At 42.8% G+C, this 18,882-nt stretch overlaps 1 protein-coding gene across 2 annotated transcripts in view; it reads right to left on the reverse strand.

Moving 5' to 3' along the window:
• XPO1 (exportin 1) overlaps positions 1-18,882 on the reverse strand; it is a 79,221-nt gene that overhangs the window by 32,557 nt on the left and 27,782 nt on the right. The window contains exons 5-11 of one of the 2 annotated variants that reach the window (XM_073339390.1): positions 18,328-18,389; positions 18,204-18,248; positions 17,879-18,060; positions 17,381-17,429; positions 17,176-17,295; positions 16,896-17,024; positions 3,138-3,296 (exon numbers count right to left, since the gene is read on the reverse strand). In XM_073339390.1, the coding sequence (XP_073195491.1) occupies positions 3,138-3,296; positions 16,896-17,024; positions 17,176-17,295; positions 17,381-17,429; positions 17,879-18,060; positions 18,204-18,248; positions 18,328-18,389 (746 nt within the window). The remainder of the gene's footprint in view (positions 1-3,137; positions 3,297-16,895; positions 17,025-17,175; positions 17,296-17,380; positions 17,430-17,878; positions 18,061-18,203; positions 18,249-18,327; positions 18,390-18,882) is intronic. The other variant, XM_073339391.1, reaches the window with a different exon arrangement.

The raw sequence follows: 18,882 nt of genomic DNA on the forward strand, positions 1-18,882 counted from the left end.
GAAGTGTTTCATAAGCATCCCAGGGACTTAAGCCCACATTTTTAAAAGGTATTCAGGCTTTGCTGGGTCACTGTTGCAACACCTGATTTAAGAGCCTAAAATCTCATTTTCAACAGGGATTGAGGCACTTAGTCTAAATTCCATCAACACTTGGTGACCAAGCAACACCTAAATACCTTTAAAAATCTGGTCCCTGGATTCTCAGAATACTGATTTTTTTCTAAAGAAGAAAACAAATCTATATAATCTTACCAGTTGCACCTGACAGAGCTAGGAAGCCAGAATGAAGAAACTGTGCTATGAAGAACACCTCAAAAAGAGGTCTTGTCATTACTAAAGATGTGAATCTTTTGCAACTAAACTCACTGTACTGAAGCAATTTAACGACAAACAATTCAGCGTATTCATGCTAGCTATGCTGAATCAGTTTAAGATATTTTGCAGTGTCTGTCCTATGTCCTCACTAGCACTGTCCTAAACATTGTCAGCTGCAATATTCTGAACCCTGATCAGAGTAGTTCAGCTTCCAGAAGCAATGTACTGAGGGAGATTTCAAAAGGCCACCACACTACAATGTGGGACAACAGTTGAAGTAGCAGGAGACCCATGTCAGCTAATATGCATCCATAGTGGTGCTTAAACAACAAAGGCAGAAAGTGAATCTAGTTCCACATAAAACTTTTGAAGCAGTTGCACATGAATATGAAAATACTTAGTTGTTTGAAGGGCTGAGCAGGAGAGAGGCAGAAGCAGCAGCAACACAGAACAGCCGACACCCAGCACAACTTTGAATCGCAACACATGACTAAAGAGACCTATCCTACGACTCAAATCCTAGAATCATCTTTTAGGTTCTTGTGGGCCATGGGCCAAAACAGATTGAGAACCACTGTTCTAATACTTCTGATGGTGCAGAGCAGTTTTCTGCAAAATATTCACAAGTACCTTGCCCAGTTCAGTTTTAAATGATTGAAAAAATGGGGCTTCTTACACTTCCATTGCAAGGTTATTCCCCAGTCTAAGGGCCTGTCTAGATTACAAACAGACTCCGGGGACTCCACTGTAACTGTTCTATACTTGCTGCTTAGATAGATTGCCCTTTAAGTGTTTGATAAAATCTTCCAGGGTTTCAGTTTCACACCCTTTTCAACTACAACTGAAATTTTCTTTTATTCTATTTCACTGCATTGCTCTTAGTTATATTTCATGACTGAGAGGAAAAAGGAATGCAGCAGCAACTAGGAAAAGAAGGGAGCAAGCAGAACTATAGTAATACTGTAAGCTTTGACTACTACAACATATGTACAGCATTTAGCACAATGAGGCCTTAATCTCTAACTGCAACCTCTAGGGATATGTCTACATGGCAATTAAACACCCATGGCTGGCCTGTGCCAGCTGACTCAGGCTGGGGCTTGTGGGGCTGTTTAATTGCAGTGTAGATGTTCAGCCTGGGCTCTAGGACTCTGCAAGGTGGAATGATCTTAGAGCTCAGGCTGCTGCCCCAGCCCAAACATCTACACTGCAATTAAGCGATCCCTTAGTCCGAGCCAGCAGGCATAGATCAGCCACAAGTGTGTAAATGCAGTGTAGACATACCCTAGGTGCTGCTGCAATGCAAATATGGTCACCAAGAGTACATGGTAAATAGGGCTTAGAGTTCCGCTGTTGGACCATATTAAAGAAGTTCTGTATTAAAATCACAAATGAGTTTGATTCCCCATAGTTTAAATTCCAGGGTATTAAGAGGTCTCATGGTTTTTGGTACTGTTTCTCTCTCTCTCTGTGTGTGAAACTTGCAAGCTGCTAATTGTGTTAGTACATTCTAAGACAGAGTCTGTTCTCAAAGCAATAGTCTTTAACTACAGAAGCAACACCCAGAGACTCCCCACCCTTTTGTTGTATTCATCTCGCTTTGTTAATAATTGTGATTAAAATAGAGATAGAGGATGTATGTGGATGGATGCTTGGTGTGGATAATAACTGAATGATCAGGGAGCTGCCAGCCTAAGAATCCAGTGTCCATCGGCTGAAGAAGGCATCAAGTGGAAATAACCAGAGGACCCCCAGAGGGCAGACTGGAATCCACCCGACAGCCTCAAGAATGGGAGAACCAAAGAACAAGATAACATCTGGCAGCATGGTGCCATCAGGAATGAAGCAGCAATTCCCATAGACTGGCATAGGAAGAAATTCCTATAAAAATGGACTCTAGAAAGGGAGAACTTTGGGGTCTGATTCTGCAAACCAACTTCCAGCAGCATCAGATGAGCATCTGACAAGGCCCTGCTCCCTCCTCATGTCCAGGCCACCTGGCCAGTGGCTTGGCATGAGCAACTCTAAGGCTGGTACCTATGATAACAACCTTACAGAATGTGTGTGTGTGAGTGTGTGTGAATAAATATGAAATTGAATGGAATGTTATAGCTATAACTAACTGCTTACTATGATTCTTTCTGTATTCACAATAAATGTGGCATTTTGTCTTTTCCCCTTTAATAAGATCCTGCTGGTTTTTATTGGTATAACACCGCCACTATTAACCTGTAAAGATTACCCCAATGGCATGTATTACTGCAATGTATATCTCTGTTATTACATAATGATGGGATACTTCCCTCAACTAGGTTGCTTAGTTTAATACTGAAAGTTTGAAACGGCTCACTTTACGGAGGTTATGATAAATACAGAGAAGACACTAGGATAGTTTAAGTCGAAAGCTAAATGTTATATTACACATACATACACCCCTCCCTCACACAGCTTTCAAGTTTTACCATGTAGTTCTTTAGTAGCAGGAACTGTATCTGCCTATACATTTGTACATATAGCACAAAGGGGCCCTGATCAAGACTGCAGTCTTTGGGCATCGTGATATAAATAATGTAAGGTCACTGCATATAGAAGTGCAATTAGCAGGTGTTACCAAGTGCAATATCTTTAATGTGTCTCAATCAGGGGTTTAAGTATTTGTTAGTTATGGGAAGGAAACTCAAGTACTTACTTCTCTAACTGCATTTCTTTTGTGGTGAGTGCTACAGATTTAGTTCAAGTAACTGCACTAGGGACACATCATTTGAGGTACTCATCCAGCACAAGGACATACAAAGTACATTAACTGCCACTAGAGAACTTACCTCCATTAACGTTTCCCTCAGATTTAATCTCTTTTCTATAAGTTGACCATGTTCCTTGAGAAACGTGCAAAGAAACAAGCTGAGATTCTGAATGAAGTTTTGTTCATCATCTTTTCCATTGGAGTATGCGAGTCGAATATTGGTGTTTAAAGGAAGCATCTAAAAAAACAGGAATGAAGTTTCTAGATCAGCAGTTTTTAAACTTTTGTATAGTTCGGATCACACCAAATAGGTATCTCAAACAATATCTCCTCCTGTTTGCAATTGTGCAATATTACCTGAAGACGACAGGGAACATTTGGGTGTTTTTAAACAACAAATGACTTGTCCCTTTTAGGAAAAAACATTTCTGCTAATCACTGCATTCCCCTCCTTACAACCACTCTGCAAATGCTTCTCCCCTCCACCCCACCAAAAGCACACAGATATATCTGTATGGAAAGGTTCCAAGAAATGGGAACAAATTCCATTAATCTTTAATATACTATACCGTGCCTGTATAATAGGGCCTTGGCTTTCAAGGGCTACCCACAATATAAATAAAAATAATCTCAATGCCTTACGTTTGATGACTGCCTTAAAACAACAGTATTGACATTAAATTAAGTGTTTCAGAGGACCTAAATCTTTAATTATCTGCCAAGATTATATTTTAGTGTTAAATTAGTTTGGTTCTAATATAGTTTATCTTTATAAAACAAACTAATTCAGTCAAATGAAGTCTTAGAGTAAGAAGAAGGAATTCAAATGGAAGTCTCTGGGCCAAATTCAGCAATGGTATAATGTGGTACTAAAATGGGTTTACCCAATTTGTGGTATATTAAAATACTTATTCAATTGGTACATAAACTGAATAAAAACTCAATAAGCCAGGCAAATTTAAGTAGAAAGAAGTAAAAGCACGTAACAGGAGCATGGAAGAACAGAACACCAGCTGCCAAATTAAACAAAGAGTAATACTCAGAACTCTGACATGTCTGAATTTAGCCCAAAAGGGTATAATCCCCATTTTCTTCAATGGGAGCCACATTAGGATTGCAAAAAATCCTGTTTAAAACACTAGCCATATGTTTCCAGATGCTTTAAAACTTGCACGTCCACTAGATGCTGCAAGTGAACAAACAGAGGAAAATTAAAAGAAAAACTCATGTAGTCATTTATGTCATTTATGAAAGATGACTTAAAAAGGACTACAAGCATCCACACTAGGAAGATCTGTTCATAAAAATATACAGTATTCAAGTTGCTGAAAATGCCATCCAAGGATGCAGAATAAAATATGACAAGGATATTGATCAGAAAATGAGAGGTGAACTTTACGTACAATCAAACTTAGGTACAACCATATCTGGGTGCATAGCATGCTATTTGAGTTTGAGAAAGTAATAAACTTGATCAGCCTAATGCATATTGTGGAAATAAATTCTTAGGCAACCAGCAACTGCTTGGTGAATGACTGGTTGAAAGAACCGGTGCCCCAGATTTTCACTGACACACCAAGAAACTCAGGAAGACTGCTACTACATTTGAATCCAACTACCATGTTAGATTTCACACTGAGCATGAGGACTACACTTCTATCCCGATAAAACATGAATTCAGACATAACGTGGTAAACCAGCGCTCTGGGGGGCAGGGCTACACGCTCCAGCGGATCAGTGCATCAGGCTCCGACACACTCCTCTGAGTGGCGTTTTAAGGGTGCCTGGCCGGGCCGAGGGGATGGATAAGGGGCAGAGGGTCTCAGGGGATGGTCAGGGGACAGGAAGCGGGGGGGGTTGGATGGTTTGGAGGTTCTGGGTGTGTGGTGGTCAGGGGATGGGGAACGGGGGTATTGGCTAGGGAGTGGAAGTCCCGGGGGGCCTGTCAGGGGGTGGAGGTGTGGATAGGGGTCGTGGCAGTCAGGGGACAGGGAGCTGGGGGGTTGGGTAGGGGGTGATTAGGGACCGGGGGTATGGGGAGGATCTTCTCTGGAGGGGGCGGTCAGGGGACAAGAAGCGGGGTGGAGGGGGGTGGGTGGACAGGCTGGGGGTTCTGAGGGGACAGTCAGGAGGTGGGAAGTGACTATTAACGGAAATGCTCGAGGCCAAAGGAAGTTCGATACAATGTGGTAAGATTTTTTGGCTCCCCAGGACTGTGTTATATCAGGGTAGAAGTGTAGTGTACTTTGATTAAAATAGCAGCATTCATATTACACAAGGAATGCTTCTCATCAGAGAGCCACTGAACTTAAACCTTTTCCAGTTGCTTTGAGAGACTTGTCAGATTACAGGCTGACACTACTGTCACATCCTCAGTGGAAATCTGTCTTGCTCCAAGAACTATCACTATCAAAAAACCCCCAACCAATCAAAACAACAAAAAAACCCCATACAAACCAAGAACTGAATCAAACCTAAGGAACCTTTTCCATTACTTAGCCAACATGATTGTCTCAAACACAAGGCCATCCGTTGAGTCTATACAAGAGGAAATAAATTGACTACTGAGGACATAATTTAGTTCATTTCTTGTCTTCCAATAGTTAAAATTGAAGATCCAAAATTCAAACCAATAGCCTATACTTGTGAAAGAGGTTGAGCATAATTTGCTGCATGAGGATGATTGTTAATTGTGGAAATAAAGTCATGGAAGACAGAACCACTGAAAACAAAGTGTTGTATTTAGAATTGATTTCTGCACTTCAGTCCAGCAAACTTGGCATCAGAAATGCTCTCAGCTCATTTGGATAAATTTGGCTCAAGCTTTGTAGTAGTTTAGATGCTGAAAAAGCAAGTACATTGGTAGAAGTGTTTTGATATATTAGAGCAAATACACTTATGTTTCACAGAATAGTTTTCCATTTTGGATAAAGTTTATGTCTGTGTTTGAGGAATAACTGTAATTAAACACATAACATGGGATGTATTTTATTTCAAACCATTTTTCTCCCTGCCCCCCCAAGATTGGGTAAACCACAACCCTGAGTTCCATCCCTTTTTATCCAAGCCAGATTTTATCCTAACAAAATCCAAGTCAGCTATTCATTTAAATACCCACTGAATGCCAAACCAGAAGAAGATACAGTACTACTTTGTTCAAAAATGCATTTTAGTAGTACAATCTACGGCAAGGTTGAAACTTAAATTGTTATCACCACCACCAAAGCTGGTTTAAGGTCACTATGAGACCTTTATTCATCAAGAGTTGACCTATAACATGAACAGATTGCTAGAAAATGCAAACTTTGATCTCAAAGATTTTTGTTGGTATGAATGCTATATTCCACACACACCTCAACTGCTTCACTGTCTCAAAACAAATTTGCACACCACACCGCAAAATCCTAGATCCATTACTGTCCCCATGTCAGTGGGAGAAAACCCACGAGATGGTTTGGGGCCGGAGAGGAACAAGCTGTTTAGTCCAAACAGCTTGCAAGCTCAGCCAGAGCAATTTTTATGCATAAACTTCAGGAAATTTCCTGTCAAAAAAGCATTAAGCTACAGTGAATGCTGTAAATTTGTGTTACCTGAAAGAAAAACCCTTGAACATGGTGATCTTCATAGAAAGTCACAGTCAGCACTAAAGGTCACCAACCAACTTAAGTTTGTCATGAATCACCTAAGTAATGCTGGGTCAGACCAATGGGCCATCAAGCCCAGCATCCTGTCTGTGACAGTGGCCAGTGCCAGAAGCTTCAGAGGGAATTAACAGAACCCTGTTGCCCAGTCCCAGCTTCTGGCAATCAGAGATTTAGGGACATCCAGAGGATGGGGTTGTGTCCCTGACCATCTTGGCTAATAGCCATTGAGGGACCTATCCTCCATGAACTTATTTAATTCTTTTTTGAACCTCATTGTGCTTTTGGCCTTCAAAACATACCCGGTTGACTGTATGCTGTGTGAAGTACTACTTTCGTATGTTTGTTTTAAGCCTGCTGCCAATTAATCTCATAACTATTGTGTTATGTGACAGGATAAATAACATTTCCCTATTCACTTTCTCCATACCATTTGTGATTTTATGGATCTCTATCATATCCCCTACTAGGGGTCTTTTTTTTTTTTTCTTTAATAAGCTGATCAGTCCCAGTCTTTTTAACCTGTCCCTGTATGGAAGTTGTTCCATACCACTTATTTTTGTTGCCCTTCTTGGTACCTCTTCCAATTCTAAAATATCTTTTTTGAGATGTGGAAACCAGAAGTGCACACAGTATTCAAGGTGCGGCCATACCATGGATTTATATTTTGGCATTCTGATCCCTTTCCTAATGGTCTCTAACAAAGTTAGCTTTTTTGAATGCCACTACACATTGAGCAGATGTTTTCAGAGAATTATGCACGATGACTGATGTTTTTCTTGAATAGTAACAGCCACTTTAGCCCCTGTCATTTTGTCTATATAGTTGGGATTGTTTTTTCCAACGTGCATTAGTTTGCACTAATCAACACTGAATATCATCTGCTATTTTGCTGCCCGGACACCCAGCTCTGATAGATCCATTTCTCAGTCAGCTTTTGACTTAGCTACTTTGAGTAGTTTAGTGTCTCTGCAAACTTCGCCACCTCACTGTTCACCTTTTTTTCAAGATCATTTATGAGTATGTTGAACAGCACAGGTCCCAGTACAGATCCTTAGGGGACCCCACTATTTACCTCTCCACTGTGAAAACTGATTTTATACCTATCCATTGTTTCTTATCTTATAATCAGTTATTGATCCATGAAAGGACCTTCCCTCATATTCCATACTGCTTAATTTGCTTATGAGCCTTTGGTGAGAAACCCTGTCAGACCCTTCTGAAAGTCCAACTACACTGAATCAACTGGATCACCCTTGTCCACATGCTTGCTGATACCCTCAAAGATTTTTCATGGATTGGTGAGCCATGATTTCCCTTTACAAAAACCATGTTGATTCTTCCCCAACATATTGTGTTTATAGGTCAAATCATTCTGTTCTTTACTATAGTTTCAACCAATTTACCTGGTACTGAAGTTAGGTTTACTTGACTGTAATTGTCAGGATCACCCCTGGAACCGCCCCCCTCCCTTTTTTTTAAAAATCGGCATACATTAGCTATCCTCTAGTCATCTGGTGTAGAAGCGGATTTATGCGATAGGTTACAAATCACAGTTACGAGTTCTTTAATTTCATATTTGAGTTCCTTCAGAACTCTTGGGTGAATACCATCTGGTCCTGGTGACTTATTACACAGTTTAATTTATCAATTTGTTCCTAAACCATCTGACACCTCAATCTGGGGGCAGTTCCTCAGATTTGTCACAGAAAAAGAATGGCTAGGTTGTAGGCACCTCCCTCACATCCTCTGCAGTGAAAACAGATACGCGTATTCATTTAGTTTTTCTGCAATGACTGTGTCTTTCTTGAGTGATCCTTTAGCACCTTTATTGTACAGAGGCCCCACTGACTCCTTGTCAGGCTTCCTGCTCCTGATGTACTTAATTTTTTTGCTGTTCATTTCTGTGTCTTTTGCTAGATGTCCTTCAAATTCTCTTTTGGTCTGCCTAATTATACTTTTACACTTGACTTGCCAGAATTTATGCTCCTTTCTGTTTTACTCACTAGTACTGGACTTCCAATTTTTAAAGGATGTCTTCTTGTCTCTAATCACTTTTACTTGGTTGTTTAGCCATAATTTGACAATTTTGATTGATTGATCTTCTTAATCATTGTGATTAATTTTTTTAAAAATCACTTGATAACCCTACTTACATTTAATTACCAAGCAGTTCAGCTATGTTTACCTCTTGAACAGATAAAATGGTTACTAACTTTACATAACTGTTGTTCTTTGGAATGTGTTGCTCATGTCTATTCCATGTTAGAAGTGTGGGCGCCATGTGCACCATTGCAGGATATTTTCCCCTCAGTGGTATCTGTCGGGCTGGCTCTAGTACCCTCTGGAGCCATGCACTCATGCACTGGCATAAGGGTGCCATCTGCCACTCACCCTTTCAGTTCTCTATTGCTGGTCAGCTCCAACAGAGGGGTATCAGAGCAGGTCGTGGGCTTAGGAGGTGGGCCTGGAGTTCATGGACATGCTACTGCAACACTGTTTTTCCGAACCGGTCATCTCGAGCTTGTTGAGTGATGGCATAGTGGGATGCAAAGGTATGCATCGATGACCAAGTTTCTGCCCTACAGATGTCTTGGATTGGGACTTGTGCAAGGAATGCCACTGAAGAGGCTTGAGCTCTCGTGGAGTGAGCTGTTAGGATGGCTGGAGGCGTAACACTGGCCTGCTCGTCACAAGCCCAAATACATGCGGTTATCCAGACTGACATCCTCTGGGGCTGATACCGGAAGCCCTTTCATCCTTTCTACTACTGCTACAAAGAATTGCATGAATCTTCGAAAGGATGTAGTTCTCTCAATATAGAGGACAAGGGCATGTCTAACATCCAATGAGTGAATCCGCTGATCCTCAGACTTCTTGTGAGGCTTCGGGAAGAAGACTGGCAGGAAAAATAGCCTGGATAGTATGGAATTGTGAAACCACCTTTGGTAGGAAAGCCAGGTGGGGGCACAGTTGGACCTTGTCCCCAAAGAACACTCTGTATGGTGGTTCTGATGTAAGGACCCTGATTTCAGAGACCCTTCTGGCTGAGGTCACCTTCCAAGAGAGAAGTAGTAGAGGGCACAAAACTAGTGGCTCAAAAGGAGGGCCCATGAGCCTTGACAGAATCAGGTTTAAGTCCCAAGGAGGGATCAATTTGCAGACGTGAGGGTAAAGTCTCTCCAGTCCCTTGAGAAACCAGACAGTCATCTCACTGGAGAACACTGACCTGCCGTTCATTGGCAGGCAGAAGGCTGAGATTGCTGCTAAGTGCACCTTGATAGATGCCAGGGCCAGACTTTGCTGCTTCAAATGGATTACGTAGTCCAAGATAGACTGAAGGGAAGAATAAACCAGAGACCTCGTTGAGATGCCCACAATGAGAAGCGCTTCCATGTGTCTGTGACGTTAAGTGTGATACTTTCTTACTGAAAGGTGACACTGGTCCAAAAAGAGTTAATTAACTCACAGACTGACATGACCCATGGCTGAACTTTAAAGACTTGTTAGGAAGATATGTAAATAATAGAGCTTTGAATGCAAGCCTGCATTGTTAGGGATAGAAGAGTAGCTGTTTGCTCAGGTCTTGTGTTGTAAGCAAAGAAGTCGTGTCTATTACTATGGCTTTGATTCAAAGATCAAAAAAGGAGTATTAACATTTAGGAAGACACTTGAGTGAAACAGTATTATTGTCTATAGGTCTCTTTGAAGGTTGTGGTAACCTGTATCTGAACTGTATAATGGATAAATTACCCCCTCTGCTAATTGCCATGATGTTTGAGAGACGGAAAGTTAAGCCTATTGTTTTCTCAGGCCAAGAGGCTGCTGGAAATATATAAAAATCCTGGGACATGACCCTTCTTCATCTCAGATCTGCTTTGGGTTTCAAGAAGGGGAAACCTTAAGCCATAAGAATTGAGATCCCCAGTCACTGACTAGAGTCACCCTGAATAGAGACATTGAACTATAACCTATGGACTATTTCTAAAAGAATTTTTGGCAACGACACTCACCATCTCTGCTATGTATCTGGACCTCAAGAAATTGAACTCAAGTCTGTATGTATATCATTCTTCTTTTTAAATAAATTTTAGTTTAGTTAATAAAAATTGGCTATAAGCGTGTATTTGGGGTAAGATCTAAGTTATCATTTGACCTGGGTCTGGGGCTTGGTCCTTTGATATCAGAACCTTTTTTCTTTTACTGGGGTATTGGTTTTCATAACTGGTCATCCCCATAAGGAAAGCAGTGCTGGTGGCAATACTGGGAAACTGGAGCACCTAAAGGAATTTCTTGTGTGACTTATGGTTAGCCAACGGGGTAAAACCAAAGTACTCTCTGGCTGGCTGGTTTGGCATGCCCTAATAATAAAAGAACACCCAGTTTTGAGCTGTAACTGCCCTGCTCTAAGCAATTTGTCCTGAATTGATACTCCCAGTTGTGTCCTACCAAAGGCCGCATCGTTACAGTGTCCAGGCAGGTAGCCCCAGTGCAAAGCTTCCTACTACCTAGCAAGACCTGTTGAACTTGCTCTGAACAGGCCTGCTCCTCTGGGTTCAGCCATGTAACATCCATGCAGTTAGGTTAAGGAATGCAAGGTTCGGGTGGAGCATCCAGCCATGGTCTTGTGAGATCAGGTCTGGGTGGAGTGGATGCAAAAGAGGAGATGCTACTGATAGGTCCAGCAGCATGCCAAACCAGTGTTGACATGGCCACGCTGGAGCTATGAGAATAACTCTTGCTTTGTTACTCTTGATTCTCAGGAGGACTTTGTGAATCAGAGGGAACAGGGGAAAAGCATGGAGCAGAAGCCCTGTCCATGGGAGCAGAAACGCATCAGAGAGGAGGCCTAGACTGCGCCCAGGCAGCAAGCAAAACTGATGGTACTTCCTGTTCTGCTTGGTCCCCTGGGGAGACTCCCACCTCTGGAAGATGAGCCTGGCGATCTCTGGGTGAAGAGGCTATTTGCGGTGAAAAGAGAAGGATCTGCCGAGGCGATCTGCCAGTGCATTCCAGGCTCCCGAAAGGTCTGATGCCTCTAGGCGGATGGAATGCTTCACACAGAAGTCCCATAAGCGGATGGCCTCCTGACACAGGGCAGAGGATCAAACTCCTCCCTGTTTGTTGATATAGAACATGGCCATGGTCTGTCAGAACTTGCACCACCTTGCCTAAGATCTGGGGGAGGAATACCTGACAGGCTAAACGTACAGCCCTGAGTTCCCTGCTGCTTATGTGCAGGGTGAGTTCTTCCTGGGACCACAGGCCCTGAGTCCTTAGGTTGGGAAGCCTTACTTCCACAACCTCGGTCTGACATGTCCAAAACTAGGGAACCAATGGCTATGGGGCTCGAGAGAGTACCCCCATCAACACTAATCTTGGATCTTTCCATCTGACCAGAGAGGTGAGGACCAGGGGTGGAACAGTGACCACAAAGTCCAGGTAGTGTCTGTTCAGGGAGTAAACTGATACCAGCCACATCTGTAGAGACTTGAGAAGCAGCCTTCCATGCTGAACCATGTAAGTGCATGGAATGCCATGTGCCCCAGCAGCTTGAGGCAAACTCAGGCTGTTGTAATTGGGTGGACTATGACTTTGGATATCAGATCCAACTGTCTGGAATCAGGCCTCTGGAAGAAAGGCTCTGGTCTGGGTTCAGTGAAGCCCTGCCCTAATAACCTCTATTCTCTGAACTGGAATAAAAGTTGACTTTTATTCATTTAAAAACAGGTCCAGTGTTCGGAAGGTGGCTTGGCCTATGCTGATGCTGTTCCATATATGAGCCACTGACCGACCCTTGATAAGCCAGTCAACAATGTATGGGTAGACCTGGATGCCTCACCACCTGAGGAAGGCCACTACTAGTGTCATATACTTTGTGAAATCCCGTGGGGCTGTAGACAGGCCAAAGGGGAGAACGATGAAGTGGTACTGGCATTGGTTCACAAGAAATCAAAGAAATCTTTTGTGGCCACAGAAAATAGAAATGAGAAAGTATGTGTCCTTTAAGTTGAGGATAGTGTACCAGCCCCTTGGATCTAGGGAGGGTATAATGAAGGAGAGGAAACCATGCAGAACCTCAATTTCTTGAGATGACTGTTGAGGTGATGTAGGTCGAAAACAGACTGGAGGCCCCCTTGGGATTAGGAAATATCAGGAGTAAAACCCCTTCCCTTTCAAGTCTTCAGCTATTTCCTCCACAGCCCCCAGTTCCAGAAGAGACTACATCTCACGGGCAAGGAGTTGCTCGAGAGAAGGGTCTCTGAAGAGGGATGGGGGTGGATGAAAACTGAGGGTATAGCCAATTGTCACTGTGTTCAGCACCCAGTGGTCCAATGTTATGCAGGACTATGCTGGAGCGAAGTGGGACAGATGGTCCAAAAATAATGGGGAGGCAGGATCTGAAGCAGGAACTGGTATAGTGCCCTCGGACACACCCTCAAAAGGCCTACTTAGGCCCACCGGAGCATCTATGAGACCCCACCTGGGAAGTTGAAGTGGACAGGAGAGGCGGACGCTGCTTGTAACCGCTCCCTTTCTTTTTACAGGGTTCCTGTCTCAGAGGTGGTGCCGAGAAACGAGGTGGTTGTTGGGGCCTGAAGAGCTTCCTGAAACAGATGGCGCGTAGAGGCCCAAGGACAGGAGGGTGGCCCTTGAGTCCTTCGGGCCATGAAGCCTCGTGTCCGATGCTCCAAGAACAGTAAGGAGCTTTCAAAAGGGAGGTCCTGGATAGACTGCTGGACCTCATAAGGAAGTCCCGAGTACTGGAGTCACGTGCAACGCTTCATGGCGACAGCTGAGGTCATTGTCCTGGCTCCTGTGTTGGCTGTGTCCAGAGCCACCTGGAGAGAGGTCACGTCACATTCTTACCCTCTTCCAAGAGGTCACTGAATTCCTGCCTTGAATCTAGAGGCAGAGAGAGTTTTAAAATTTGGCCAGGGAGTCCTACGGATTTTTGTCCTTCTTCCTTGGCACCTTACTGGTTAGAGATACACAGTTGAAGGCTACCTGTTGAATAAATCTCTCCCCCAAAACAGGCAGGGCGCAAAAAACCTGGACCTATCCCCTCTTGTTGGCTGCCGACACAACCAGATCCCCACAGTGGGGTGTGTGAGCAAGGATAGGTACTTGAACCCACATGCTGGCACATATTTCTTCTCTGACCTCTGAGGTGGGAGGGGGGCAGAGGGGGCGCAGAGAAGGAGTTTGCCAGAGAGCCTTGACTGGACCCAGTAAAGCCTCGTTAATGAGTAAAACCACTTTGGAGGGAGCTGCCACAGCCAGAATGTCAATAAGGCTGTGGGATGTTTCCTTAAGCTTCTCAATTTCCATCCCCATGTTAGCTGCTATCCACTTCAAAAGGTCTTGATGGACCTTGAAGTCATCCTGCAGGAGCAAGCTACTGGGCCCTGAGATGACCTTGTTTGAGGGGGGAGAAGGCGGCAGCGGCAGCTTCCTCAATAACATCCATGGGAGCCACATCCTGTTAGTATCGGGGTTGCGATAAGTGAGAAGGGGTGGTAGCCCACCTCTTCAAGACCACAGAGTGCCATCGACGGGAGGGAGAATCCAGTACTGGGGGAAAACCCCAAGGGTTCCAGTTTGGCCACTGACCCGTTGGCCAGGTGCTGGTGGGGGGAATCTGCTGGGTACCAGTGGTGGTTCTTAGGTTTCCCCTTTGGACTTTGATGAAGGGTCCTCCCTTGGTGACTACAGTGGAGTGGTATACCTCTCTGCCTCCATACAGTGCAGAGAGTCCCGGGACCGGTGGCAGACCGTAAGTTGTGACGACAGGATCAGGGTTGATTTGCCCTTAGAGGGTGCCGGGGGCCCGGTGCCCAGAAGGAGCTCAACGCTCCCTGCTCCCAGTCATCAAAGCCAGCAACTGTCCCATCGGAGTCGGGGGGGTGGGCGGGGGAGGGAGAAGAAGACGGACACAACAGGGGACCGGGAGTGATAGTAAATCCGACTGCTGCAAAGGCTTCTGGCGCTGCGGTGGTTTCTGGGTCTCAGCGGAGGGTCCCGCACCAGACTCAGTGCTCTGGGCGGAGTTGACGGTGCCACCAAGGGACTGAGGGTGGAGTGGCAGTCCAGCACGAGTTGCACTGCGCAGTCTTCCCCATTCTTGTCCTTTTTCTGCACCGGTGAGTGCCCCTCTGTCGGTGCACTGTTTTTTGTCCTTCTTCCTTGGCACCAGAGATGATGAACAAAGCACTCCTCTGGCACCATACCAAAGCCAAAATGCTCACTGCAGAATGGTAGCAACTTGGCTCTGAGGCTGGTCTGAGTGGCTTCCATTAGGATAGCCTTCAGTCTTTTTTCTCTGTCATTTTTGGTGCAGGGTCTAAAGTCCTGACAAATCTGGCACTGGTCCCTTACATGAGTTCTCCTAAGCACTTCAAGCAGATGCAGTGCGGGTCGCTTACGGGCATACGTTTGCTAAAGGAGGCACAAGGTTTGAAGCTCGGGGATTGGGGCATACCCAGCCTCTGAGACGAAGGGAGTCCCTCGACGATAAGCACTAACACTAACTACAAAATCTGTGTACACAAAAAACTATGTTTAAACAACAAACTAAAAATTAGAATCCAGAAGCCGTTGGGAAGAAGCCTTGCCGAAGTAAGCAGGGTCGTTCCAGCAACAGTAAGAAGGAACTGAGTGAATGTGTGGCTGGCAGCACCCCTTACACTGGTACATGAGCATACGCGGCTCCAGAGGGTACTAGAGCCAGCCCAACAGATACCATTGAGGGAAAAATCTCCAGCAATAAGGCACACAGTGTGCACCCTCCCCACCCCCCATATGGAATGGACATGAGCAAACACTTGAACAAGAACCTATGCTCCACTTAGGACTAAATCAAGAAGAGTCTCTCCTCTTGTAGGTTCCAGGACAAGCTGCTCCAAGAAGCAATCATTAACCATGTCTAGAAATTTTACCTCTGCATCCCATCCTGGAGTGACATACACCCAGTCAGTCAATATGGGTATAGTTGAAATCCCCCACTATTATTGGCTTTTGTTTTTATAGCCTCTAATCTCCCTGAGCATCTCACTATTACCATCATCATCCTGGCAGGTGGTCGGTAATATATTCCTACTGCTATACTATCATCAAACACCAAATCTTTTTTTTCTAATATACAGACCAACCACAAAACTAAAACCCAGAAGACAATTCTGTACTGAAACAATGCACATCAATATACCAGTAACTGAAAACTTAAAAGTAATCTAAATTCACTTATTGATAGACTGACTGAACCAGGGTGCAGCATGTTCTTACAGAGAGGCCATCCTTTAAGGTCAATCAGCTGGAAAAAAAGTCACACTGCTTTTATATAATTTAAATAAACACAAACACTTCCAAGGGTATCATACAGGATAATCTCCAGGGCGATTCCTGGTTTCAGCTGAAGAAATGCATCCTTCTGAATGACTTAGTGAATGAAGTGAGCTGTAGCTCACGTAAGCTTATGCTCAAATAAATCTGTTAGTCTCTAAAGCGCCACAAGTCCTCCTTTTCTTTTTGCGGATACAGACTAACATGGCTGCTACTCTGAAACCTTAGTTTAGACATGTAACTACCATACCTGAGGCTACAAATTTAATGGACAGGTAAAATATTATGTAACGTACACACTCAAGATACACTGATTTAGTGAATTTACTACACAACAGCCTGCAGCGTTTTCTGAAGTCCTTATGAACGCTTCCATCAAACGCATTAACTTTTTTTTTTTTTTTTTTTAAGAACACAAGCTAGATGAACTTGCAAGGTCAAGTCAATGAGGGCAGGACAAAAACAATGGCGGTTTAGATAATCTCAACTATGCATTTTCATGTTTTCTGATGTTTTTGTTTTGTTTGTCTTAACCTGATCTTCAACTCTTGAATATAATAGTAGCCTGAAAAGACACTCTTCAAGTAACCAATAGATACTTACAATCTTAACTTCAGTTTAAGAACTATTTTGCTTGTGAACCTTTAAGATTTATTCAAAAGTTGTTAGTTACATCTTTAAAAATAAACTTACAGTATAACATTCTGCTGCAAAAAGATAGCTAGCTTTCTATAATGAATGTGTATTGGCAAATATAAGCTAAGCTTCCTCTATTAAATTGATTTTGCTAAATAAAAGGCAGTCAAAATTTAAATCAGGAAAGTTTATTTTGTATTAAGTTCAAAAAAAGTTACCTGTTTCAACTGCATCATGGTCAGCGTAAAGAGGGTTACAAACTGTTCCTCGTACTGGCTTACACTGACACCTGCAATCTCTGTGAGGCACTTCAAAGAGACGTTTCGAAACATGGGAACATTTAAAAACTATAAGAAAGATTTCAGAAAGAAGATTATAGATAGTACAAAAAAGAAAATTACATATGAAGCATTTTATTTCAGCTAACCAAAGCTTCCATCTTATTTGCTAGTAGACATCAATAAAAGAAAACAAAAACCAAACCAAACCCCCGATTACCTTGTATATTAATGTGCTGATTAACTTGGTCTCAAAAATGTATCCCAGTGGAATCCAGTTAAGGAATCGTAGCAAAGTTTCCAAAGTTGCATGAACAAGAGGAGCGTTTTGGGAATTTTCCTGTAATGGAACAATACATAAACTAGTTTACCCTCTTCCTACGAAATTCCACTCTATTTTAAAAAGTTATTGAAATTAAACTTACCATCACAAACTGACACAGTTGAAATATCTGAGAGAATTCGTTGCACATACTAAAAAAATTAAAATAGTAAGATGTTAAACATTCAGCATCGCCACATTTAGTGAACTACACTACACATTTCAATAATGGTGCTTTTGCAGTAAGAGAGAAAAGTTTCTGTGAAAATTATACAAATAACTCTCCACATGCAAATTTTGGTTTGCAATCACAGGCACAGAACACGAAACACCATACCTGCTCACAATTAAGAGGGCAGAACTACAATACCTATGAATGTACAAGCTGATAAAGCAGAAGTGTACACAGCTGCTAAATGAGTCTGGTAAGGTTTAACAGTGTCACTAAGAAAAAGGGAATCATCAAAATAGTCAAATCTCAAATTTAAAAAGCTACTATGGTAGCTAGCCAAAAACCTTCGATGAGAGCGATTCTCGAGCAGCAACTGCAAATGTGATGTACATTAGGAGTATGTGAAATATTACAGAATATTTTACTTGCCTGTCTTTCAAATGCTTGGCTTTCACTTGAGTTATCTGCCCACTAGAGAAGTCAAAAACTTCTTCACTTAACAGTTTAAGGATCACCATATTGTTCTGGCAAAGACTCTCACTTGTCCGGCTTGCCCCTACGATATCACTTATGAATGTTGGCCAGTGTTTGGGCCATTCCTGTTTCAGTATCTGAAAGTCATAGAACATCCATGTGGTTGGTACAGCTTTCTTTCTAAACATTCCATATGCAAAACCAGTTCTTCTTGTTAGATTTGTTAAGTGTGTAATTTTCTTAATGCAAGATTAAAAATGCACTAGGAGCTAGCGTTTACCTGAACAAGAATCATATTCAGTTTTCCAATATACACTTTTTCTTTCTAGAGTAGAGAAAAAGAGAGTTAAGTTATCAGTAATGCTTCCCTCCCATTCCACTTCCCCTAAAGAGAATTCACTTACTTCTACACATGTTGGATCAGATGAGGTCTTGATAATTAAGCCGACAACATACTTTTTTATTCCTACGAAGAGAGTTAAAAATTAAATTTTCAACCTGATCTGTTACTATGGATAAATCACCTACACATGGAAAACCTGACTCCAGAAGCATTAAACAGTTTCTCAGCAGCGTGCACATGTACAACCTCAAGCTAGTTTTAATTACACATGCACATCAACTGGAGGATACAACCCAAAAACATCTCCAAAGAAGATCAAAGAACCAAAAACATCTCCAAAGAATATCAGTTAGTGTCTTCCAATCATACGCATATTTTAGTTGCATGAACTGCATCAGATGGAATTCTTGCTGTTAAAACAAAGGAAGCTGCAGAATGACTAAGGATTAAAATGTTAAATTTTCATATTTTAAATTTAAATAGACTGCGTGCTCTAATCCAAATGAATCTATGTGCTTTACTGCCCATAGAAGTTCTGCCAGGTTTCTCAGGCTTCACAAATACGGAGGCTGCTGCAAAATCTGAAAGAAAAGACACCCCCCGGTACCACCTGTGG

Source organism: Lepidochelys kempii, chromosome 3 (assembly GCF_965140265.1).
Source record: "Lepidochelys kempii isolate rLepKem1 chromosome 3, rLepKem1.hap2, whole genome shotgun sequence".
Lineage (NCBI taxonomy): Eukaryota > Metazoa > Chordata > Testudines > Cheloniidae > Lepidochelys > Lepidochelys kempii.